The 27,152-nt window shown below is 43.4% G+C and overlaps 1 protein-coding gene across 6 annotated transcripts in view; it reads right to left on the reverse strand.

The window, feature by feature from the left end:
- The window catches only part of grn.L (granulin L homeolog), a 23,966-nt gene extending 1,078 nt beyond the window's left edge, over positions 1-22,888 (reverse strand). Inside the window, exons 1-27 of one of the 6 annotated variants that reach the window (XM_018234109.2) lie at positions 22,769-22,888; positions 19,538-19,679; positions 19,282-19,407; positions 18,316-18,394; positions 18,130-18,242; positions 17,305-17,446; positions 17,112-17,218; positions 16,881-17,010; positions 15,253-15,350; positions 15,046-15,169; positions 14,866-14,963; positions 14,380-14,503; positions 14,155-14,252; positions 13,940-14,063; positions 13,029-13,126; positions 12,792-12,915; positions 12,223-12,320; positions 12,008-12,131; positions 10,597-10,694; positions 10,383-10,506; positions 9,832-9,929; positions 9,617-9,740; positions 6,512-6,609; positions 6,297-6,420; positions 4,178-4,275; positions 3,971-4,100; positions 1,380-1,477 (exon numbers count right to left, since the gene is read on the reverse strand). In XM_018234109.2, coding sequence (XP_018089598.1) covers positions 1,380-1,477; positions 3,971-4,100; positions 4,178-4,275; positions 6,297-6,420; positions 6,512-6,609; positions 9,617-9,740; positions 9,832-9,929; positions 10,383-10,506; positions 10,597-10,694; positions 12,008-12,131; positions 12,223-12,320; positions 12,792-12,915; positions 13,029-13,126; positions 13,940-14,063; positions 14,155-14,252; positions 14,380-14,503; positions 14,866-14,963; positions 15,046-15,169; positions 15,253-15,350; positions 16,881-17,010; positions 17,112-17,218; positions 17,305-17,446; positions 18,130-18,242; positions 18,316-18,394; positions 19,282-19,407; positions 19,538-19,679; positions 22,769-22,794 — 2,967 coding nt within the window. In that variant the 5' untranslated portion in view covers positions 22,795-22,888. 6 annotated transcript variants of the gene reach the window in all.
- Between the last annotated feature and the right edge of the window lie 4,264 nt (positions 22,889-27,152).

Here is a 27,152-nt window from a genome sequence, read left to right on the forward strand (position 1 = left end):
ATCCTCTCACCAATAGATTAAACATGTGGAGTCTCACAGGACAAAAGAGTAGGAGCACTTAGTCTTTAAAGGGGAAGGAAACCTAGTCAGCACAAACCCCCCCCCGTTTGTTGCTCCCTCCTCCCCCCTGGCCTACCCCTCCCACTGGGCAAATGCCCCTAACTTGTTAATTACCCTTCTGCGCAGGTCCAATCCAGGGAGTTCACCGACGACATCTTCTTTCACGTGATCTTCCTGCTCTGAACGGCGTTTTGGCGCATGCGCAGTAGATCGTACCGGCGAAATGATCCTACTGCGCATGCGCCAAAACGCCATTCACAGCAGGAAGAAGATCGCGTGGAAGAAGATGTCGTCGATGAACTCCCTGGACCTGCGCAGAAGGGTAAGTAACAAGTTAGGGGCATTTGCCCAGCAGGACGGGTAGGCCAGGGGGAGGAGGGTTTGCGCCAACTAGGTTTCCTTCCCCTTTAAGGGTCAGGCCACACTGGGCGTTTTGGGGAGATTTAGTTGCCTGGCAACTAATGGCCTCATCTTTGCAGCAACCAATCTCCCCAAACGCCTTCACTCACTGCGACGACTAAAAAAGATCACCGGCACTAATCACACGTGGCGATTTGTTTTCCGAAGTTTCCTTGTGAGGCAACTTCAGAAAACAAACCAGCTTGTGCGATTAGTGCCGGCAATTTAACACTTTAGCCGGCGCAGAGTGAGGGAAGGCGTTGTGGCCGCTGCAAAAAAAAAAAAAAAAAAATCTAGTAGCCAGGCAACCAAATCTCCCCAAAACACCCAGTGTGGCCTGACCCTTAAGGGGTTGTTCACCTTTGAAACACTTCGTATGATGTAGAGGGACATTGAGACAATTTGCAATTGGTTCTCTTTTATTACAGTTCGAGTTTAGCTTTCTATTAAGCAGGACTTCCAATTAGTATTGGACACAATCCAGTAACGGAGCCAAATTCCCCTAGCAACCAAGCACTGATTTGAATAAAAGATAGAATATGAATAGGAGAGGCCTGAAGAGAAACAAAACTACATTTTAATAGCCTTACAGCACATTTGTGTTTTAGAAGGGGTCAGAGACCCCCCCATTTGAAAGCTGCAATGAGTCCGAAGAAAAAGGCAGATAAAAAAAAATGAAAGCCAATTGGAAAGTTGCTTAGAATTAACACTGTATAAGAGAAGAGGAAATCAAATATAAGTTATTGGATCATTTTTATTCAACACAAACCAGTGTCATTTGTTTAACCAAGTTCTTCTACTTTAAGACTGATTTGAAGAGACATTTGAATTCACATCCGTATAAAACTATTCCAGGGTTGAAACGTCCTATTCAGCCACCAATGATCTCCACCATCTGTAGCGCAACTGTCAGCTCATACCTTCTCTATAGGGCAGCAGCCCCACTCCCCAGACACCATGCGGCAGCAGCTTTGTCCGTCGCCGCAGGAGAAGGAGTCGTCGCATTTCACCGAGTTACCTGCAAATAACATTAAAGGGAAAGTTACTGGATATTTAAAGACTGACAGTTGTGTGTTGTACAGCGGACGCCATATTGGCTGGTCACAATGTTGATAACTACAGGGTTCAAAAGCTGCAGCGGTTTGCAAGTTGCCTTTATGTGGCTCCTCTGTATAACAACGTGTCCTCACTTGCAGGTTTAGCGCCCCCCCCCCCCCACCACCACAATTCAGATATTTACATCAAGTCACAGGCCAGAGCACTAACACTATTTTGCCAATTTTAAGAGACGACCGATTAGGCAACTGTTAAAGTGTTGTGTGCCACAATATTAAGTCAGTGGAAACTGCAGGAGATATTGGACACTCAATCTTAACATGTTAAAATTAACAAAGGTCTGGGGCCAGATGGTATTCATCCCAGGGTACTTAGCTCTGTGATTGCCAATCCTTTTATCTAATTTCAGGATTCATCGAGGTCTGCAATGGTGCCAAGAGACTGGTGAATTCACTCTCTCAAAGGGATCCCGCTCTCAGCCTCAAAACTATAGGCCAGTTAGTCTGACGTCAGTAGTAGGAAAGCTTTTCGAAGGGTTAATAAAGGATAAGATACTGAACTTCACAGCAAATCATAATACTATTGAGTTTGCCAGACTAACTTAATTTCTTTTTATGAGAAGGTGAACAGGGACCTTGATTCTGGGATGGCAGTGGATGTGATTTACTTAGACTTTGCTAAAGCATTTGATACAGTGCCACACAGAAGGTTACTGGTTAAATGAAGGAATGTTGGCCTGGAACATAGTATTTGTACCTGGATAGAGAACTGGCTAAAAGATAGACTACAAAGAGTGGTGGGAAATGGAACATTTTCTAATTGGACCAGTGTTGTTAGTGGAGTACCGCAGGGCTCTGTACTAGGTCCTTTGCTTTTCAACTTGTTTATTAATGACCTGGAGGTGCCATTGAAAGTACTGTTTCTATTTGTGCAGATGATACTAAATTGTGCAGAACTATAGGTTCCATGCAGGATGCTGCCACTTTGCACAGGGATTTGTCTAAATTGGGAAACTGGGCAGCAAACTGGAAAATGAGGTTCAATGTTGATAAATGCAGGTTATGCACTTTGGCAAAAATAATATAAATGCAAGTTATACACTAAATGGCAATGTGTTGGGAGTTTCCTTAAATCAGAAGGATCTTGGGGTCTTTGTAGATAACAAGTTGTCTAATTCTGGGCAGAGTCATTCTGTGGCTACTAAAGCAAATAAAGTTCTTGTATAAAAAAGGGCATTAACTCAAGGGATGAAACATAATTGTGTCTCTTTATAGGTCCCTGGTGAGGCCTCATCTGGAGTATGGGGGCAGTTTTGGACTCCAGTCCTTAAAGGAGAAGGAAAGGTTAAAACTAAGTAAGCCTTATCAGAAAGGTCTATATAAATAGAGCAGCATTACTCTGGGGGTTTACTGGTATGAGTCCCCTGTCAAAAGAAACATCACATTTCTTTCCTTCTATTGTGTACTCATGGGCTTCTGTATCAGACTTTCCTGCCTTCAGCTTAAACCTCATTGCCCTGGGCAAGAGCATGCTCAGTTTGCTCCTCTCTCCCCCCCCTCCCTTCTCTACTGTAATCTGAGCCCAGAGCAGGGAGAGACTCAGGCAGGAAGTGACATCACACCATGTTAATACTGCAGCTCCTATTCTAAAAAAACAGAGTTTCTAGATCTTTTTACTCAGGTATGGTAAAACATTCTACAGAATAAATATAGCATTCTAGCTTGCACTATTGAGCTAATCTATTGGCAATAAAATGCCTCTACAGCTTTCCTTCTCCTTTAAGAGGGATATAAATGAGCTGGAGAGAGTGCAGAGACTAAGTGCAACTAAACTGGTTAGAGGGAGGGAAGAGTTAAATTATGAGGGGAGACTGACAAGGTTGGGGTTGTTTTCTCTGGAAAAAAGGCGCTTGCGAGGGGACATGATTAGACTTTACAAGTACATTAGAGGACATTATAGACAAATAGCAGGGGACCTTTTTACCCATAAAGAGAATCACGTACCAGAGGCCTCCCCTTCAGACTAGAGGAAAAGAAGTTTCATTTAAAGGAACAGAGTAGGGGGTTCATCACAGTGAGGACAGTGAGGTTGGGGAATGCACTGCCGGGTGATGATTCAGTTAATGACTATAAGAGGGACTTGGATGATTTCTTGGACAGACATAATACAAAGGCTATTGTGATACTAAACTCTATAGTTAGTATAGATATGGGTATGTAGAATTTAATTAAAAGTAGGGAGGGGTGTGTGTATGGGGCTGGGTTTTCATTTGGAGGGGTTGGACTTTTTTTGAAAGAGTGGGGGGGAGTTAAATAGTTAAATTGGGTTGAAAAAGGACAAAGACCCAGACCAACTGCATTACTGCTACAAGGTGTGAGTTTATAACTAAAGCTGCACTGGGAACAATGACCAACACAATTTCTACACATTAACCATCACCCCCTTCTACACTTACCCTCCTGTCTCAGAGCTGGAGTCCTGCTGAACCAGGGGATGGAGAGCCCCCCGCCACCGCCGATACATTGGGCTCCGGAGCAGGTGAATCCAGGGGGGCAGCAGTGTTCATGGTCGTCACAACACACGGCCTGGAGCAGAGACTCGGGACATTAGTGATGTGAGGAGCAATAGTGACGTTACAATAGAACATGACCAGGTCTCGTACCTTTGCTATAGGGCAACACCCCCAGTCCCCGGACGCCAGGCGGCAGCAGGTTTGTCCATCTGGGCAGCTGTACATGTCGTCACACTGGACGTCTCTGGCTACAGACACATGGGGGACATTGGAAGGGTGAGCTGGTAAATGTGTCACTACAATTCGGTAACAAGGTGTGCGCTAGTTCACATTGAACAAAAACATGAAATGAAATTCTAAAAAACCATCAAATGGATGATGGAAAATGGTTTCAAACAAAAAAAAATCAAATCTGGAGTCAGACCAACATGTTTTACATAATGATACACTTAAGGCTTTATGTAATAAAATGCACTGAGTTTGCCCAGGAGCAATAACCCATAGTAACCAATCAGCAGGTAACCAATCAGCAGGCAGCATTTACTGATCACCTGTTTAAAAGCAATCATATTGGTTGCTATGGGTTACTGCTCCTGGGCAAACTTAGTGCCTTTTATTACATTTGGGGGTTAATACCTTAACCAACTCTGTTACCAAGTAGCTTTGAAAGTTAAATGGGGATCAAATATAAAGTGATCTGTAATTGGAGATTCCCTTTAGCCAATAACTAAATAGTACTTTCTTCAAAGTGGCCAATAGCAAGGTAATAAGTAGGTTTGAGAGACAGTAATTTGCTATTTTTTTTTTTTTTTTTTTTTTTTTTTAAGCCTGAACTAAAATAAATGCAATAACAAAAAGGTGATAATTAATCTAGTTTTTAAATACAGATCCTTTTTTTGAAAAAAACAAAAACAAGCTTTAAGACCAAACATAGTGAAACAAGTTGACATCAGTCTCACACTTGGTGGTAGAATTTTATAAAGATTTCCCCATAGCCCACATGGACTAGTTTATAAACTGGTGTAGCCTCCAACTCTCCACTAAAATCAGGTCGTCACATATAGACTTAGTCAGAGGGCGACACATTCTGAACAATTGGGACCATTTGGAGGAGACTTAACGGATGGGAGTCTGACCCATAAAGATTACAAAATGTTTTTGAAAGAGTCTGTTAGTGGAGAATTCGATACTGAACCGAAGCTTCAGCCAAGCAATGTCAGCGGTTATTATGGATCAGAGAGGGACCACATTGGCAGACACTTAGTAAAAAATAATCAAACACAGTTGGAATTTCTTTGAGTTGTAACCAAAGGATTAAGGTCTCAAGAGGATCAATTAGATCTTTCACTAAAACAACTTGGTCAGTGGAAAATAGAGGATGAGACTTTACGTTTGAGGGTTTAAAGGGCACCTATCACAGCCAAAATCAAACACATATTAACAATCTGACCAGTACAAGCTAAACACGTTTAATCAAACTACATATAGTTTTTTTGAAAAAACTGCAGTTTTAAAAAAATCCCTTACTTTGTCAAATGGGTTCTTTCACTGAGGGAGGCCATACTGTGACTATAACAGAGACTATAATATGCAAATTTCAGGAGCATGCTCAGATTGTAACACTGCTTTGAGTATTCTACCCAGAATGCCTTGTTTTAGTAAACTCCTCCACTAGAAGTATCAGGAGATTTCCCTATCTTGTCCCCTGCTGGTGATGTTATTATGCAAATGAAGGGCACACACAGTAACTTCCAGCAGGTGGCAGCACTACTGAACAGCAGCTAACACACAGGTTTGGCTGATTTGAAAATAGCTTAGAAGGGTTGATAAGCAACACGGAATTTCAACTGAGCATGTGCGAGATTTCAGAGCTACAGTTGGCTGGGAAGATATAGGTAGGAGGAGCCAGTGAAATCCAAGATGGCTGCCTCAGCTAGAACTGCAGGGGAGATAGGGGAGATCTTGCAGAAGGAATAGTGAGCTGATCATTTACATTATACAAACAATTCTAACTGTTTTAAAAATCGGATTTCTTGAACTTTCACATAGTGTATTTACTTAGTAAATGATTTTGGTCATGATTGGTGCCCTTTAAGTAAAAAGTTTAGCAGACAAAAGCTAGAGCCATTGTGAGTGCAGTTCAACTGGTTCTGGTACAAGGGAGATCCAGATCTTGCACCATTAGTGTCTAAACCTTCCACTGACTGAACTGAACACAAATGGAACGTGAATAATAAAACTGCGCAGGCAGATACACGTGTTCACTTACCCTCCTGTCTCAGAGCCGGAGTCTTGCGGAGCCACGGGATGGACTGATCCCCCATCTGACAGTCTCCTCCGGAGCAGGTGTATCCCGGGGGGCAGCAGTGTTCATGATCCTCACAACACACGGCCTGGAATAGGGGTTAATAAGGAAACTACACATCAGTGACCAATCAAAAGGCCCCTCAGGATGGAGCAATTTCTACAGACAAGGTCTCGTACCTTTGCTATAGGGCAACACCCCCAGTCCCCGGACGCCAGGCGGCAGCAGGTTTGTCCATCTGGGCAGCTGTACATGTCGTCACACTGGACGTCTCTGGCTACAGACACATGGGGAGGAGGGAGAAGAGTCAGTAGACAAATAAGATTCACCAGCACCAGCCGCTTCCTTTACTGGGGGCTTATTCCATCTCTTATTCCCAGATACACTCGCCTTATTATAACACTTCAGTCCCGACACGAGCAGATTTGGTTTGTCGGCTCAGGTGAACAATTCACTAACAGTTTTATCCAATAACCGCAGAGAAGCTTCAGCCACAGTTTAATCCCACAAGAGTAAACATGATACATCAGGATATGCGCAGTAAATCTTTCGGCCGAACCCTGCGACAGTTTCGGCCGAATACTGAACCCAAATCCTAATTTGCATATGTAAATTAAGGGGAAAACATTTTTTACTTCCTTGTTTTGTGACAAAAAGTCACATGATTTCCTTCTCTGCCCCCAATTTCCACAAGCAAATTAGGATTCGGTTCAGCCGGGCAGAACCCTGGATTCGGTGCATCCCTGATATATAACCTGCCCGCCAGCTGATCCTGAAGGTGAAAAACCATCGAACAAAAACAATGATCCCTTATCTAAATTCTCTCATTTATTTATCCTGCGGTAGAAGCAGAGGTCTGACCTTAGTAAGTAAGGACTGTTAAATACATAAGAAAAAAGTACCCCACTTGCTTCAAACTCACTCAGTCTCAAGTTAATTTCCAACTACCCAATAAATACCCTCAGTTGAGTGTAAAGTTACTAATTAGTGATAATCAAATGATTTAAGAAAAAGTGCTTATACTAGAATTTAAACACCAATTAATTTAAAAAGAAATTTACAAATGTAATATAGTTCATTCAGTGTATAGAGATTTATTTAAAAAAAAGGGTTATACGTGGTTACCATAGCAACACGTACAAGCTAGGACCCGCGTTGTATGTACGGGCCAGCACAGGTGGTTGAAGTCTCGGGATAACTCCTCCTAATGACGCGCTACACGGAAGTGATTTAAAGGAGAAGGAAAGGTTAAAACTAAGTAAGCCTTATAAGAAAGGGCCATCTAAATATAACAGTAAACCCCCAAATTAGAGCTGCTCTGAGTCCCCTGTCAAAAGAAACACTGCGTTTCTTTCCTTCTATTGTGTACACATGGGCTTCTGTATCAGACTTCCTGCCTTCAGCTTAAACCTCATTGCCCTGGGCAAGAGCATGCTCAGTTTGCTCCTCTTCCCCCGCCCCCTCCCTTCTCTGCTGTAATCTGAGCCCAGAGCAGGGAGAGACTCAGGCAGGAAGTGATGTCACACCACATTAATACTGCAGCTCCTATCCTAAACAAACAGAGAGTTTCTAGAGCTTATTACTCAGGTATGGTAAAACATTCTACAGAATAAATATAGCATTCTAGCTTGCACTATTGCAGCTAATCTATTGGCAATAAAATGCCTCCATAGCTTTCCTTCTCCTTTAAATCAGACAGGGGAGCTTTCTTATTACGCCGTGACAAAGCCAGTATTGCGAAACGCGTTGGTGTTGGAGTCCTTTTAACCTATTTATAAAATACTAGAAGTCTATTGGGTTTTCTACGGAATAGAAGAGGTGGGGAGGATTCAAAGCTCAACCAGTGCTCAGTTCCTCACTTTTCTCTGATACTAAAGCTCACTAGAGCCCGTGGATTTGGGGGTTTTTAGGCTTATACGGCTCTTTAACAAGTCTACGACCCATTAACAATCGAGACCAGTCCCGGGTACTTTGCCTTCGTGGTGTCCTAGGGATGGAAACAAACTTGTAGATTTGGGACAACTTGGGACAACTCCACCTCCTCTTCTTTTCCATTTCTGACTCAATTCCTTAACATTGTGTTTTTTTATTATTTATTCTAATCATTGCAGTGTGTTTAATTAATTACCTTCATTTATTGCAAAGCACTTTTAAACTTTACGAATTGTTAAGTTTGGAATTCATTTATACTGATTATATAAAGCACTTTAAGAGTTTTGTAAATTAAATTGACTGGAGGGGGTTGATCAGTAACTTGTAGATTAACTTACCTTGGTCTATATAAGGATACACATTAGTGCGCAGTATAATGGATTGTAGCTACGATCACTGTCAACGAATTTTTTGAAAAAAACCCTCTATATACATTGAATGAACTGTATTACATTTGTAATTATATTTAACCAACATCAGTTTTTAAATTAATTGGTATTTAAGAGTTTAAATTCTAGCATAAGCACTTTCTTAAATCATTTGATCAGTAATTAGTAACTTTACACTCAACTGAAGGTGAAAAACCACCATCTGAAGCCTCTCCAATTTGCCTCAGAGGGGGACAAATTCCCTCCTGACTCCCAAGATACAATGGGACCAGTCCCTGGATCAACTTGTACTATGAGCCCTCTCCCATATCCCTGTATTCCCTCACTTGCTAAACACCATCCAACCCCTTCTTATACCTATCTAATGTATCAGCCTGTACCCCTATATCACTTCCCAGCTCTCCCTGTAACACCCCTTTCCCTCCTCTACTCTCATTGGCTCCCTCCTGTCTGCTGGGAGGAGCTACTGGTGAATAAAGCATCCGACCCTTCCTTATACCTATCTAATGTATCAGCCTGTACCCCTGATTCACTTCCCAGCTCTCCCTGTAACACCCCTTTCCCTCCTCTAATCTCATTGGCTCCCTCCTGTCTGCTGGGAGGAGCTACTGGTGAATAAAGCATCCGACCCTTCCTTATACCCATCTAATGTATCAGCCTGTACCCCTGATTCACTTCCCAGCTCTCCCTGTAACACCCCTTTCCCTCCTCTAATCTCATTGGCTCCCTCCTATCTGCTGGGAGGAGCTACTGGTGAATAAAGCATCCGACCCTTCCTTGTATCTATCTAATGTATCAGCCTGTACCACTGATTCAGGGAGACAATTCCACATCTTCACAGCTCTCAGTAACTAACCCCTTCCCAATATTTAGCTGGAGACTCCTGAAGAGGTTCTGCTTTGAACATACATTGAATCCCAGGCCTTTGGGATCTAGAATCCCTTAAAGATTAGATCAACTTACCCTCCTGTCTCAGAGCCGGAGTCTTGCGGAGCCACGGGATGGACTGATCCCCCATCTGACAGTCTCCTCCGGAGCAGGTGTATCCCGGGGGGCAGCAGTGTTCATGATCCTCACAACACACGGCCTGGAATAGGGGTTAATAAGGAAACTACACATCAGTGACCAATCAAAAGGCCCCTCAGGATGGAGCAATTTCTACAGACAAGGTCTCGTACCTTTGCTATAGGGCAGCACCCCCAGTCCCCGGACGCCAGGCGGCAGCAGGTTTGTCCATCTGGGCAGCTGTACATGTCGTCACACTGGACGTCTCTGGCTGGACATCAGGACATTTGTAGGAAATAAGGGGTTTGGATAAAGAAAAGTTAGTAAAAATTTGCAGTTTCCTATAAAAAACAGCCTTTTATTTTATGTTATTCTAGATCAGTGATCCCCAACCAGTAGCTCGTGAGTAACATGTTGCTCCTCAACCCCTTGGATGTTGCTCCCAGTGACCTCAAAGCAGGTGCTTATTTTTGAATTCCAGACTTGGAGGCAAGTTTTAGTTGTATAAAAACCAGATGTACTGCCAAATAGAGTCTCCTATAGGCCAGTCCACAAAGGGGCCACCACAGCCAATTAGAGCCCTTATTTGGCACCTCAGGATATTTTTGGATGCCTGTGTTGCTCCCCAACTCTTTATTTTTGAATGTGGCTCACAGGTAAAAAAGGTTGGGGACCCCTGTCCTAGGGTTTTGTTCCACATGCACCAAGGTGAATCAGCACTTACCCTCCTGTCTCAGAGCCGGAGTCTTACGGAGCCACGGGATGGACTGATCCCCCATCTGACAGTCTCCTCCGGAGCAGGTGTATCCCGGGGGGCAGCAGTGTTCATGATCCTCACAACACACGGCCTAAAGAATTGAACAAGATCCATATTGGGACAATTTCCCCAGACGGTGGGAGATTTATAGGTTGGTTCCAAACCCAACAAGGTCTCGTACCTTTGCTATAGGGCAGCACCCCCAGTCCCCGGACGCCAGGCGGCAGCAGGTTTGTCCATCTGGGCAGCTGTACATGTCGTCACACTGGACGTCTCTGGCTACAGACACATGGGGGACATTGGAAGGGTGAGCTGGTAAATGTGTCACTACAATTCGGTAACAAGGTGTGCGCTAGTTCCCATTGAACAAAAACATGAAATGAAAAATTCTAAAAAACCATCAAATGGATGATGGAAAATGGTTTCAAACAAAAAAAATCAAATCTGGAGTCAGACCAACATGTTTTACATAATGATACACTTAAGGGTTTATGTAATAAAATGCACTGAGTTTGCCCAGGAGCAATAACCCATAGTAACCAATCAGCAGGCAGCATTTACTGATCACCTGTTTAAAAGCAATCATATTGGTTGCTATGGGTTACTGCTCCTGGGCAAACTTAGTGCCTTTTATTACATTTGGGGGTTAATACCTTAACCAACTCTGTTACCAAGTAGCTTTGAAAGTTAAATGGGGATCAAATATAAAGTGATCTGTAATTGGAGATTCCCTTTAGCCAATAACTAAATAGTACTTTCTTCAAAGTGGCCAATAGCAAGGTAATAAGTAGGTTTGAGAGACAGTAATTTGCTATTTTTTTTTTTTTTTTTTTTTTTTTTAAGCCTGAACTAAAATAAATGCAATAACAAAAAGGTGATAATTAATCTAGTTTTTAAATACAGATCCTTTTTTTGAAAAAAACAAAAACAAACAAGCTTTAAGACCAAACATAGTGAAACAAGTTGACATCAGTCTCACACTTGGTGGTAGAATTTTATAAAGATTTCCCCATAGCCCACATGGACTAGTTTATAAACTGGTGTAGCCTCCAACTCTCCACTAAAATCAGGTCGTCACATATAGACTTAGTCAGAGGGCGACACATTCTGAAATATTGGGACCATTTGGAGGAGACTTAACGGATGTGAGTCTGACCCATAAAGATTACAAAATGTTTTTGAAAGAGTCTGTTAGTGGAGAATTCAATACTGAACCGAAGCTTCAGCCAAGCAATGTCAGAGGATAAGGTTATTATGGATCAGAGGGACCACATTGGCAGACACTTAGTAAAAATAAACACAGTTGGAATTTCTTTGAGTTGTAACCAAAGGATTAAGGTCTCAAGAGGATCAATTAGATCTTTCACTAAAACTTGGTCAGTGGAAAATAGAGGGAGACTTTAAGTTTGAGGGTTTAAGTAAAAAGTTTAGCAGACAAAAGCTAGAGCCATTGTGAGTGCAGTTCAACTGGTTCTGGTACAAGGGAGATCCAGATCTTGCACCATTAGTGTCTAAACCTTCCACTGACTGAACTGAACACAAATGGAACGTGAATAATAAAACTGCGCAGGCAGATACACGTGTTCACTTACCCTCCTGTCTCAGAGCCGGAGTCTTGCGGAGCCACGGGATGGACTGATCCCCCATCTGACAGTCTCCTCCGGAGCAGGTGTATCCCGGGGGGCAGCAGTGTTCATGATCCTCACAACACACGGCCTGGAATAGGGATTAATAAGGAAACTACACATCAGTGACCAATCAAAAGGTCCCTCAGGATGGAGCAATTTCTACAGACGAGGTCTCGTACCTTTGCTATAGGGCAGCACCCCCAGTCCCCGGACGCCAGGCGGCAGCAGGTTTGTCCATCTGGGCAGCTGTACATGTCGTCACACTGGACGTCTCTGGCTGGACATCAGGACATTTGTAGGAAATAAGGTGTTTGGATAAAGAAAAATTAGTAAAACGGCCATTAGATCATCAACAATTTGCAGTTCCTATAAAAAAACGGCCTTTTATTTTATGTTATTCTAGAGCAGTGATCCCCAACCAGTAGCTCGTGAGTAACATGTTGCTCTCCAACCCCTTGGATGTTGCTCCCAGTGGCCTCAAAGCAGGTGCTTATTTTTGAATTCCAGGCTTGGAGGCAAGTTTTGGTTGTATAAAAACCAGTTGTACTGCCAAATAGAGTCTCCTGTAGACCAGTCCACAAAGGGGCCACCACAGCCAATTAAAGCCCTTATTTGGCACCTCAGGATATTTTTGGATGCCTGTGTTGCTCCAACTCTTTATTTTTGAATGTGGCTCACAGGTAAAAAAGGTTGGGGACCCCTGTTCTAGGGTTTTGTTCCACATGCACCAAGGTGAATCAGCACTTACCCTCCTGTCTCAGAGCCGGAGTCTTGCGGAGCCACGGGATGGACCGATCCCCCATCTGACAGTCTCCTCCGGAGCAGGTGTATCCCGGGGGGCAGCAGTGTTCATGATCCTCACAACACACGGCCTGGGGGAGGTCAGGAATAAGGATTAAAAGTGAAACTACACAAGTGACCAGCCAAGAAGTCCCTCAGGTCCGAGTCATTTATAGGATGCTGGAAACCCAACAAGGTCTCGTACCTTTGCTATAGGGCAGCACCCCCAGTCCCCGGACGCCAGGCGGCAGCAGGTTTGTCCATCTGGGCAGCTGTACATGTCGTCACACTGGACGTCTCTGGCTGGACATCAGGACATTTGTAGGAAATAAGGGGTTTGGATAAATTAAGGAGCTAACAACAATTTGCAGTTAACTATAAAAAAAAAGAAAAAAAAGGCTTTATTTTAGGTTATTCTAGGGTTTTGACACACACAGGGGAATCCTGTGACCCCTGTGTAAGAAATGGCCATCTTGATTTAGTTATTTCATATGAAAGCTGTTCAGGGAACTTACATGAAGCCCTAATTATCATAACAAAGGTTTTCCTGCGATTACTAAGGCCTATGTCTGCTGTGGGGACCATAAAACCTATTTTTGTATGCGAGAACTTGCTTAACAGGATGTAGGCAAGTTGGGGGTTTATCACAACATCTTGGCAGTTGGGAGGGTTTCTGTGGGGGCAGGTGAGAACCCAGGATAAAAGAACGCTAGACAACATGTGAAGGGGAGCTGGGCAGCTGAGGGAGATGGGCAGCTGAGAGGAGGCAGCGGGAGAGCTGGAGAAGCCAGAGGAGCCTGGGACAAGACATGTGAGGAATGAAGACCAGAGGGGAAGGCAGAGATGAAGCCAAACTCTATTCCCCTGCTTTTTTGGTAACAACTATGTAGACTTGTGTAATGTGTAACTGTAAATATTGTAATTTTTGTTTAGTCTAAGTGTAATCATTTATGTAGAACAATCAATTGATTATTTTACAATACATCACTTTACTATACGCTCATTGGTGTGGATTCATGGTCTGCTTGCTCAAAAGAACCAGAAACCCTAGTAAGTGGGTTGAGGTATATTATTGATACAATATATATAGAAACTTACACCTGTATCAGCACTTACCCTTCTGTCTCAGAGCGGGAGTCTTGCGGAGCCACGGGATGGACTGATCCCCCATCTGACAGTCTCCTCCGGAGCAGGTGTATCCCGGGGGGCAGCAGTGTTCATGATCCTCACAACACACGGCCTGCAATAGGGGTTAATAAGGAAACTACACATCAGTGACCAATCAAAAGGCCCCTCAGGATGGAGCAATTTATACAGACGAGGTCTCGTACCTTTGCTATAGGGCAGCACCCCCAGTCCCCGGACGCCAGGCGGCAGCAGGTTTGTCCATCTGGGCAGCTGTACATGTCGTCACACTGGACGTCTCTGGCTACAAACACAAAAAGGGTAAATGGAAAGAATAAACCATGCAAAACCCATCTGCCACGTCTCACATTTATTCTATATTATAGTTAAAGCAGCCCCTTCAACCCCCCCAATTCAAGTCTCCCACTTACCCTCATGGGTCAGAGCTGGAGTTTTGCTGAACCAGGGGATGGAGAGCTCTTCTGCCAAGCACTGGCCCTGGGTGCAGGTAAAGCCTTCAGGGCAGCAGTGGAGATGATCGTCACAACACACGGCCTGGTGAGGGAAAGAGTCAAACATTAAGACACCAGAGGTTTCCTCCCAATTGCAAATAAAATTCTCTTCAAACTGCCATTTCAGGTTGGAGGAACTGAAACTTAAAGCTGGGGCTGTATTCTGCAGGTATCTATAAAACTATCCTAAAGTGCCCATCGGATTTCATTATATTGGCTGAACGCTTATCCCGCAAAGTTATTAAATACCCCTGACTAAGACTGCCCATAATTTGCCACCATTCCCAGTATTTTAGCTCCATAGAGATTGCTGGGAAGTGGCTTAAAACCCTAGAAGTAAAATTCTAGACAAGTCCCAGAATTAAAGGAGACTAAACTGTACAAATAAAATTCAAGCGATTGTACCTTCTCTATAGGACAGCACCCCCACTTCCCAGATACCAGACGACAGCAGGTTTCCTGTTCTGGGCAACTGGCAGTTTCATCACAATGAACTCTGGTTGCTGAAGAGATAGAGTCACCCAAAAATTCACAGCTGCACATTAAATACATTGCAGTAGAGAAGGATGAATGTTCTGTACTTACTCGTCAGCCCCTTTGCCAAAGTCTTCTTCATCCACGGGATCGAGTGCTCGGCCATCACACAGCTGCCGTCAGAACACGTGAAGCCGTTGGGACAGCAGTGAATCTGATCCTCACAACAAACTGCCTGGGGGGGAACAGGAGAAACCGTATTTAGTCTGAAATCACAATATTAATCCAGAAGAACTGGCAGAATTCACTAGTCCATACCTGATCATAGGGGCAACAACCAAACTTCCCCGATAACAGGCGGCAGCAGGTGTTCTTATCTGGGCAACTAGTGGAGGCATCACAGAGAACCCGATTGGCTGCTGAGACAGGGAGCACAAGTCACTCTTAACGTTCTAGATTTGTTTAATAGGTGGACACTCTACTACCCTTTATATAACATTGTAAGGAACACTTGCTCAATTTTAATATAGTGCAAACTGACCCTGTAAATGGTGTAACAGGTTGAACCACATCTCAAGCCATATTGGCCCTGTGTTTTAGGAACCATTGCTCTACTCACTACCTCTTAGTTCCCCCTCCAGCCAATAAGTGTGTGCCAGTAAACCTTGCTACAGATGCTCAGTTGCCCATTAGAAAAACAAAAAAAACAAAAAAAAAAGGTAAAAGCTCAGACCAGTAGCAAGGAATAGATGCCATAGTCTGGAAATGTATGGATATGAATAGGTTAAACTCCTCTTTACGGGATACTGTCATGGGAAAAAAAGTTTTTCAAAATGAATCAGTTAATAGTGCTGCTCAAGCAGAATTCTGCACTGAAATACATTTCTCGAAAGAGCAGATTTTTTTTATATTCAATTTTGAAATCTGACATGGGGCTAGACATATTGTCAGTTTCCCAGCTGCCCCAAGTCATGCGACTTGTGCTCTGATAAACTTCAATCACTCTTTACTGCTGTACTGTAAGTTTGAGTGATATCACCCCCCTCCCTTTCCCCCCCCAGCAGCCAAACAAAAGAACAATGGGAAGGTAACCAGATAACAGCTCCCTAACACAAGATAACAGCTCCCTAACACAAGATAGCAGCTCCCTAACACAAGATAGCAGCTCCCTAACACAAGATAGCAGCTCCCTAACACAAGATAGCAGCTCCCTAACACAAGATAGCAGCTCCCTAACACAAGATAGCAGCTCCCTAACACAAGATAGCAGCTGCCTGGTAGATCTAAGAACAGCACTCAATAGTAAAAACCCATGTCCCACTGAGACACATTCAGTTACATTAAGGGCTATTCCACACGGGGAGATAGCCAGGCGTTTGCGGTCGCGGCGACAAAGCGCAGCGCCAGTCTTGTATGGGCGCCTATGTAAAAACGCCTGTGCTAACCACACGAGGCGATGCGCTTTTCAAAAGTCGCCTGAAAATGCCTCGCCAGGCTTTTTCAGGCAACTTTTGAAAAGCGCATCGCCTCGTGTGGTTAGCACAGGCGTTTTTACATAGGCGCCCATACAAAACTGTCGCCTGCGCCGGTCGCGGCGACTGGCGCTGCGCTTTGTCGCCGCGACCGCAAACGCCTGGCTATCTCCCCGTGTGGACTAGCCCTAAGGAAAAACAGCAGCCTGCCAGAAAGCATTTCTCTCCTAAAGTGCAGGCACAAGTCACATGACTTGGGGCAGCTGGGAAATTGACAAAATGTCTAGCCCCATGTCAGATTTCAAAATTAATAAAAAAAAAAATCTGTTTGCTCTTTTGAGAAATGGATTTCAGTGCAGAATTCTGCTGGAGTAGCACTATTAACTGATTCATTTTAAAAAAATGTTTCCCCCCATGACAGTATCCGTTTAAGTTAAAAAAGAAGCTCCATGCTTTGACAGCAGCCAGACTTACATTCCTGCCTGACAGCCGGCATCTGCAGCAACAACGGCCCCTCCCCATTTGAGGAAACGCATTTCTGATGGACAAGGTCACACGAGGTTCCAGCAGGGCAGCAGTGAAGATGATCAGAACAGCAGACGGCCTGTAAGACACATTTATACTATAGATCAAGCAGACAAGACTGGCCTAACCAGAGAAGAGTTTCCATGCACATATTTATTAAGTAGCGAGGAAATCACTTACAGACAAGATGGAGCAGCAGCCGTATGTGCGGTCGACTTGTTCACAGCAGGTGGAGCCGTCTGGGCAAGAAGTGCCATCAGGACATTGAACCCAACGTTCTTCATCTCCTACATGTGACAAACAGTCAGTGTTACCGACTGCCAACACCCCACTTTTACCTTTTGATTTATGAAAAGCTCTAAAATAAACTTACCCAAACCCACCACCAACCTCACACGGGCTGGAAGTTTCTGCATCCAGGGAACATGGTCCTGTTTGGTGACACATCGGCCTTGTTGGACGTCACACTTGGAGTTGGAAGGACAGCAGTGCATGTGATCAGCACAACAGACAGCCTGCAGGACAGTCACACAGAACATTAACTTTCCTACAGCAACATCCATATTGGCTTTTGGATCAGTTAAGGTCAACTAACCCCTTACTCTAACAGTGATCCCTAACCAGTAGCTCGTGAGTAACATGTTGCTCTCCAACCCGTTGGATGTTGCTCTCAGTGGCCTCAAAGCAGGTGTTTATTTTTGAATTCCAGGCTTGGAAACAGTTTTTGGTGCATAAATAAAGAATAAAAATAAATACTGCCAGACACTCAAAGTAGGTTGACAGTCCACATAAGTGCGGATAGGCCATTTGGTAGCCCCTATTTGGCACCCCAAGAAAATTTCTCATGCTAGTGTTGCTCTCCAACTCCTTTTGCTTCTGAATGTTGCTCACGGGTTCAAAAGGTTGGGGATCCCTGCTCTGGGGGACCTCAATTCCAAGGGGAGGAACCCATTAATTACAAGTTATCTAAATCAAAAGATCAGATTAATGAAGTGGTGCACAAGTGAAACGTCACCTCTATTAAACAGGAATCATCTTTATTAACAGAGTCATGGCCAACAAGCATGCGCTTCACATGTACAGACTGCAGGGCTCCAGCAGTTACAATGGTGCTGGGAGTTGACGTTAAGTAGTGGGGGTCCTAGAGGTTAGTGGGGGTCCTAGAGGTTAGGTAACCATAGTAAGTGGGTTCCAATACCTGTGGCATAGGGCAGCACCCCCACGATGACATGTCAGACATGAGGCAGCAGGTGGTGAGAGCGGGACATTCAGACTTCCCATCTGGGCAGATTACGGCCGACTCATTAGAGGCTGAGAGAGAACCAACGTGTTATTGGGAGAAGGAACAAAGAGAAGAGAGAGTCAAATGAGCGAGATCTCTAACCTGGGATACAGAAGTGACCGTCGTCTGAGCAATAAGAACCAGCGGAGCAGCAGTGATGTCCATCTCGGCACGACCTTCCCTGAGCAACAACGGAAATCAAAGATTAACCAACACTAACCACATCATATACTCGTCACCCATCCCCCTCTGCAAAACCTTTAAACACACTGGGCTTCAGGATGGGTTGCCATCACCCAATTATTTTGGACTTGGCGCTTTAATTTATATGGGGAAAATCACAATTTTCTTAAATTTTAAAGTCGCTATTGGAAACCTGCAATTGCTCAACTGCTGCTTGTTACCGTTTAATGTTAAATTAGTCTTGGTCTAACCGAGTCAGGTCTGTTAATCAGCTGCCTTGTTGTACATTGTATCAGTCTGAACCCCCATTGTATCAGTCTGAACCCCCAGTGCAGAGAATAGAGTAGGTCAGAAACACTGCTGTCAAGAGCAATCTATAGTGAATATTGTATAGTTGCTTAGAATTAGGGTTTAGTATTTAGAAACTGATTCTCTCTAAAGGCAAAGACAACCCAAAAATATTTTTTTTGTCCAATAACAAAAAACCTAACTTTGGGGTGCAAATATAGAGAGAATTAAGAGGCAAGGAAACCCGTGTGGATGGCACAACTCATTCAAATCTCCCCTAGCCCAACTTCTAAATATCATGAAGAGCGGGCAGCAGATTGAATATATTGGCATCGGGATCTTCCAAAAAAAAAAAAATATATATAATAAACACTTGAGAACCAAACCCAGAGGTTCCACACAGACCTGCACCTCACAGCCCCCACTCTGCATAATAAGGATATAGTGGCCTTTAAACTGAAACCTACTGAGGCCCTTTATCTCTAGATGCAAAAACCCAACTAGGCAAATGCAGAGAGACCCTCATTCTCAGTCTATTTAGCAGTTGTCCCAACGAGGGTCCCGCTCCATGACCAATAGAACACGCCCAATAGATACCTGAGCCATCGGACAGCAAGCGCTTCCCCCCTGAGGAGTAGTCACACAGGAATATTCATCTGGGCAACCTGAGGGCCCAAAGCAGGAGGTCTGGGAGAGCATCATGGGAAGGGAGTGAGACACAACCTAAAGGGAAAAACAAACAGAATTAGGTTTTAGTTCAACCAATGTCATTCTAGGGGGTTGTCCTAATCCGGAAACCCATTTGCCAGAGTGTATTTAACTAGATTTGGGGATTCTCCCCCCCGTTACCCACCTCTCCCTCGGGACAACAGCCGAAGCCCTCGTTGCCAGGCAGCCGACAGCACAGACTCTTCTCCCCACAGGCGCTGCCATCCGGGCACAGTGTTGCCCCAACAGTGGAGACTACAAGCAGGAGAAACCAAAGTGGAGCCATCCTGGGGGTGAAACAAGCAGACAATGTAGGGTTAAAGTCTTGTAGAGAAATAAACAAGTGAATGTAGTAGGACAGGAGGTGTGTTTATAAATGTAACAGCCTGGAACGGGTTTCGCATCAGGAGGAAGTAGAGAACTTTGTTAGAATATTCTCCTCTAATTAGGGGCCCCCCCAAAAGCAGCAATGAGGGGCCCACCCAAATGGTGTTTTAACTTTACATCCCCCCCAGACAGAAAAGAGCAGAAAGAACATTAACTCCACTGGTGACTTGGCACAACCTCAGCAACAAACATTTCTGGGTCTTATTGTATTTCATGCCCTGATACATCACTGGGACACAATATGAATAATATTTAATTTCAATGCACTCGCTGCTGCCCACGACTTTATTAAACCCACAGAACTTAACCCAAAAGCAAACGGTTATTTGTTAATAAAAAGCCTCCCAACAAGGAGTCCCATTGGATCCAGTCCCAGACAGATCAGAAGCTACAGGGAGTCAGCGACCCCCACAGTCTTGCCTCCACCCTCTCATATGGTACACCCCAAAGCTTAAACACCCCCTCTTTTCATTATGTACAGGTATGGGACCCATCATGCGGAATGCTTGGGACCTGGGGTTTTCTGGATAAGGGATCTTTATAGATCCTTTTTTTACTGCCTCCAGTAAAAGTTAAGGAAAATTTTTAAAAACAACTTTTCATATGTAGAAATGGCAAACACTTCCAACTATACAGTCACCTTCTAGATACCAAAGCCTGACTTGAGATGCAGAAAAATGCAGAATAGAAACTAAAATTCAGACCATACAAAATAACAAAGACCAGTGGAAAAGCCTCTAAAAATATCCTCTAAACAATTAACAGGAAATGGCTTAAAGGGGTTGTTCACCTTTAATATAAAAAAACAAAAAAAAAACTTAGTATTCCAGAATTAGAGCAGGAGAAGCTGGAGGGCTGCAGGAATGTGCGAATAAGAAACACGTGAGAGAGAAACGTCAGACAGGAGACAATGGACTTGGGACAGAGGAGGAAATGGAGAATAAAAAATAAATCAAACACTGCAGGGAGGGGACGAGAGAGAGAGAGATCAGGGTGTTGCACCTTCTGTAACTACAACATCTGCAGGGACTCACATACACCCGACCCAAAGGCTTGCACTTACTGAAGTGGGACTATGAGGCCAGTAACAAAGTAACAAAGTAACAAAGTAACAAAGTAACAAAGTAACAAAGTAACAAAGTAACAAAGTAACAAAGTAACAAAGTAACAAAGTAACAAAGTAACAAAGTAACAAAGTAACAAAGTAACAGCACAGTAAGAGCGCCCCCTGCTGTACAAGTAACTACTGGAGAGACCAGAGATCTGCACTGATTCTACTTCTGAGTCACAATCACGAGGCACCAACTCCTGACACCTGCCACTTCCCCCACTCCCATCAGCACCCAGTCCCCCCCCCACCCACATGTGGAAGTAAAAACCAGCAAAAAGTCTTCCATGCATGTTCTCATGCGGGAGGAATATATATATATATATATATATATATATATATATATATATATATATATATATATATATATATATATATATATATATATATATATATATATATATATATATACATATATATACATATATATACATATATATACATATATATACATATATATACATATATATACATATATATATACATATATATACATATATATACATATATATACATATATATACATATATATACATATATATACATATACATATATATACATATATATATATACATATATATATATACACATATATATACACATATATATATATATATACACACATATATATATACATATATATATACATATATATATACATATATATATATATATACCCATACAAAAACATGCATGGAAGACTTTTTTTGCTGGTTTGAGAGTCAGAACCAGCAGTGCAGAAGGTGACAAATAAGACCAATTGCAATTAATGTAACAGAGAGTTGCTTAGAATATACAGTGAGTCAGTTGTGGCTTCCCCATATCCTTATAGCGGGGGGGGGGTTAGACATCAGTCATGTGTCTGTGGAGCAGAAGGAGGAACAAACCCACAAGGAGCTCAAGTATCAAAATGACAAATTGCAACACTTTCCCAACTCTGTATTTCATATATAAACCTGTATGTGCTGAGAGTTCAGACAGAGGTTGTTCCCCTTTAAATTAAGTGACAGAGGGAGCAGGTCTGGGATACAAAATAAGCCCCCGGCATTTCAACTGCAGAGGCCCAAACAGCCCCCCAATAAATAATGACTTTCTATGGCAACTTACTGCAGCCCCTCTGCCATTTGCAGAAATTATAAGATTCCCAGAGGGATATTGAGACAATTTGCAACCGTTTCATTATTTGTGGTTGGAGTTATTCAGCAGCTCTCCAGTTTGTAATTTCAGCTATTTGGTTGCTAGGGTCCAAATTCCCCTAGCAACCATGCATTGATTTGAATAAGGGATTGGAATATGAATAGGAGAGGCCTGAATAGAAAGATGAGGAATAAAAAGTAGCAGTAACAATACATATGTAGCCTTACAGAGACTTTGTTTTGTAGATGGGGTCAGTGACCCCCATTTGGAAGCTGGAACAAGTCAGAAGACTTTAGTTAGTGAACTAGTATAAATGAAGGCCAATTGCAGAATTAGCCAGACTATAAAATACCAACAGATAAAGGTGAAACAACTTTAGCCCAATTAGTGGAAGAATAATTAACCCATTCATTAGTGAATTGTCAATAAAGACCAGGGGGGCAATAAACAACTGCAGTGAGTTGATTAGGGGACGTGACAAGTCAAAGTGAAGGGGGGCTAAAATACACGGTGACCTCTGAGGAACCCCCCCCCCCAGAGAGTAGGACAGCCCATTATCAGTCATTAGAAGAAACGAGCCCCGACTCTAGGGAACAAACCAAAGTAACAAATAAAGGGGGTCCCACACTGAGGCGAGTGGTGTATAGGGAACAGTGTGACACTCACAGCAGGTGAAACAGTAGAAAACAACAGCAATGAATCAATAACAAGAAATAAAGCCAATAACAGAAGACAAGCCTAACCTGCTCGGCTGCTCCGCTCGGTACATGTGACAGATCCCAACACTCGCCCTGCGCTTATGAGCCGAGCTCCGCCTTTTTTAGCCTCTCACTCGCAGCTTATTAACCAATCAGTGTAGTGGAAGCCGCGGGAAGGTGTAAACTGGGTGTGTTTCGGGTCACATGACTCTCTCATCATGTGATCGCGGTGTTTATTGGTTCTTGGCGGCGCAGTAACACAGACTGCGGGAGAGTGTGACGCGTCACTGCAGGGGGTGGAGCCGCTTCACCTTTACCTTAACCGTTTGTTATCCATCCGCTAATTCTACTTTCAATTGGTTTTTCTTTAATTGTTTCTTCTTCTAACACTTTCCAGCTTTCTAATAGGGGGGGGGGGTCACCGGGGGGGGGGGGTCACGGGGGGGGGTCACGGGGGGGGGGTCACCGACCCAGCTACAAAAACAAATGCTCTGTAAGTTTACTGTTATAGTTATCACAGAATCAGCAGAATCATTTTAGGGCCCCAACAGAGGTTTTCCTGTTTTACATCACATCACATTTTGAAATTATTTGGGCCTCATGGGGCTCCGTATACCTCCAGGGCCCCCCCTGCAGCCACAGGGTCTGCTTCCTCTGAACATACTCCCCTGCCCCCAACGTTCTCATTTTTCCTGGGACAGTCCCAATTTTGACAGCTGAACCCACAGTCCCGGATTGTTATGGAAATGTCCCGACTCTCTCTTAGATCTTCTCCACTGAACAGCAAGAAAAAGATACAACGTTTCTAAAACACTTTTTCGAAGAGAGCCCAGAATACATGTCAGGTGCACTTAGATACATTTGTAACCATTTAAGATAAGCAAAGAAACAGTTGTAACCATTTAAGATAAGCAAAGAAAGAATTGTAACCATTTAAGATAAGCAAAGAAACAATTGTAACTATCTAATATAAGCAGGTCTCTTGGGAGAAATGAGTCTCACAGCTGAAAGGGCAATTTCACCTTCATTAGCACTTAACTGTAACTGTAATAACTCATAAAACCCCCAGAAATGTGTTCAAACAACTTTCCATAACCTGCCATATTTTATAACATGTATGTGGTATTTGGGGGGAGGGGGTGGACATAAAATGGGCATGGTCCAATATATTGGTCCCTATTTCTATTTTCCCAATATTAGGAGGTTTGCTATTCAGAAACCTCTCTTATTCATTTTCATATCATTGCACGGTTGCTAAGGTAATTCAGACCGTAGCAACCAGATGGCTGAAATTACAAAGTGGAGAGCCGCTGAATAAAAAGCTAGTTGTCAGAATATCTTTACTATACAGGTATGGGACCTGTTATCCAGAATGCCCCGGACTTGGGATTTTCTGGTTCAGGGATCTTTCCATAATTTGGATCTTCTTGCAACAAGTCTCCTTAAAATGAACATGAAATAAACCCACTAGGCAGGAGGTCCTACTTAATGATCTCATTCAATATAACAGGACAATCTTTGTATAAGTTGTGGCCCTAAAATAAATCTGCTGTGGGGCCCAGTAACATCTAGTTACACCCCTGCCACTAGGATTGTTTTGATTGATATTAGTTTGGATGGAGAACAAAGTGCCGTTTCTTTATTAGAGAAATAATCTGAATTGTTTAATTAAAATTAAGAGCTTTCTGGATAACAGGTTTCTGGATAACAGATCAGTGTATTGCTTTCTGCACATCAAGCTCTTTCTGATCACTGGAGAATTCAAGGACGACGTGTGCGTCTGACAGTCAGGAAGAAGTTCATGTTTTTCGTTGGCTGGAGACCCAAAACCTGCAGCTTATGCAAATCCCCCCAATAAAGGAAACAGTAAGAGGAACAGAGAGAAAGCCCAAGGTGTCCCTCCTTGTTACATTCACTTCAGCTCCCAACACTCTCACTGGCCACTTATTTGCCTCACTGGGATCTGAAGGATAAACTAGGGGTGCACTGAACCCAGATTCGGGGTTTAGGGGGTCAGCTGAACCAAAGGCAAACCCTCTCATTCACTTGAAGGACAAGCAACACCAAAAAGCAAAAATATTTTAATTTATGTTTAAAATTGGTATCTGTTCACCCCCCCACCTACAAATAATCTTAGTAACGAGCACCCGATTTTACCATGAATGTCATTTGACCTCTATTTATTGTCCTGTGTCAGAATTAAAATCATTGTACTCTACGGAGCTTATCTGTTCCCTGTGATGTCAATGTGTGACTTGTTTGTCTATTGGAACATGAACAGTTGCCCCAAAACTTGATCCTCATCTTTTAAGGGGTTATTTACTAAACCTAGAATTTATCTGGTCTGGCTTTTAGGGGAAAAAACTCAAATTTTTCGAACAAAAAAGAAATTTATTACACAGTGATGCTACAAAAAGCCCGAATTCGAAAACCCACCATCTCATACCTGTTGAGGTCCTTTATAAGTCAATGGGAGAGGCACCTTTCTCAATTTGAAGTTTTCATGGTCTGCACTGTGTTAAGCCCAAAAATCTGACTTTTTCGGGCAAAAACTCGCACAAATCAAGCAATTCGGGAAAAAATCCTGAAAAACTTGAGCAATTCAATCAATTTTATCGAGTTTTTCCGCGATACAATTAATTTGGGTTATTTTAATAAATAGTGATGGGTGAATTTATTTGCCAGACGCAAATTAGTGGCGAATTTCCGCGTTTCGCCGCCGGTGAATAAATTTGAGAATTTAAAGTAAATTTGTTGCCGGCGTCAAAATTCACGTTTCGTGGCGAAGCTAAACAAATTCGCCCATCACTGATAATAAAGTCAAATTGAGCATGGGGAGTTTGGTCGTGGGTTTTTGAAATAAAACGTGAGCTTTTTGGACATTTGGATAAATAACCCCCTTAGTGTGAAAATGACACCAAACGCAAATTGGGAAATAAACTATGTCGACTATTCTGCAAATGTGAAGGACTCGACTAACTCTCAACTGAATTTTTCATACATGAAATTTACTTTAAAGTATTTGCCTTTGTGTTCTGTTAGCAGAGCTCACTTATCAACCCAGTGCAAATATTGGCGCAATATGGAGGTTTTTGTTCAGCTTTGTCTTCTTTTTTTGGGCTTTTTTATATTTGGATCGTTTATGGTGGTCTCAGCGAAAACTTGTCCCTCTAAAGATGGGAATGTTGATAAATGGGCCCCTAAAGTTTGGGCACTGGGCAGAATGTTTGCAGAAGGAACCAGTAGACTTCACCAGTCCAACATCGGGCCCATCCTTTCAAATTTACTTCTAATCTTTAAATCTAAAATCAGTTCTAAACAGTGTCAGACTGGGGGTCCAGGGTCCATTGGGGCTCCCACACCTCAGGGCAACACGGCCGGCCACTAAGCCCCCTCCCCTGTGTGCCCCCACTTTATTATGCCCCAGGCACGTGCCTCTTCTGACTACCCCTAGTTCCGGCTCTGCCTCATGGGCTGTTCACTAGCGATGTACAGGCTGGCCTGATAGCCGCAGGTTCGGGCCGACCTTGCACCCCCTTTTCCGGGTCGCGCTCTTCTGACTGCTCTCCCTGCCCGGGACCTTCCGAATGCTGGCTTCCGACTTCCGACTTCCAGGTTGAACTTTTATAGACGCGCACCTCTCGCCCCTTTTGTGATGTCATTGGCGGGTCTATAAAAGGAACCCCGAGGTCGGGCTCGGGTGGTGTGAGGGTGGGTGCTGGAAAAGCCTGACTCACACATTACTACCACCCACCCCATCTGCAAGCCCTGCCCCATACCCTCCGGCACGTTCCCTCCTCTTCTGATGGCCACAATTGGGCCCCTGGTGGGATCTTAGGGGCCAGTGGGGCCCATTGGGTTTTTTTCCCAGTGTCCTGCTGACTCAGATTCTAAAAGGGAAGCTCAACGTTATTGGAACTGCTGCAGATTTGTAAATAGGTGATTTATTTTATTTAACACTGCAACGTTATTTGTAATAATTCTTTGTCATTGCTCCAGGTACTCGATACTTATATAACAGCCGCTTTCTCTTAAAGGTTAGTTCACACAGGGCGTTTTGGGGGAGATTTTGATAATCGCATCGTTTTTGCGGCGACCAATCACGCCTTCCCTTTTCCTGCGCTGGCTAAAATGAAAAAAAACGCCGGTGCTAATTACACGTGGCGGTTCGTTTTCTGATGTCGGAAAACGAATCGAAGCATGTGATCAGCGCTACTTTGGAAAACAAACCTCCGCGTGTGATAAGAACCGGCGTTTTTTCATTTTAGCCAGCGCAGGAACACGGAAGGCGTTTGGGGAGATTGGTCGCTGCAAAAACGAGGCGATTAGTCGCAAGGCGTCCAAATCTCCCCAAAACGCCCTGTGTGAACTAAACCTAAAAGGGTGGTTCACCTTCAAGGTAACTGTTAGTATGTTATAGAATGGCTAA

This window comes from Xenopus laevis, chromosome 9_10L (genome assembly GCF_017654675.1).
Source record: "Xenopus laevis strain J_2021 chromosome 9_10L, Xenopus_laevis_v10.1, whole genome shotgun sequence".
Taxonomy (NCBI): Eukaryota; Metazoa; Chordata; class Amphibia; order Anura; family Pipidae; genus Xenopus; species Xenopus laevis.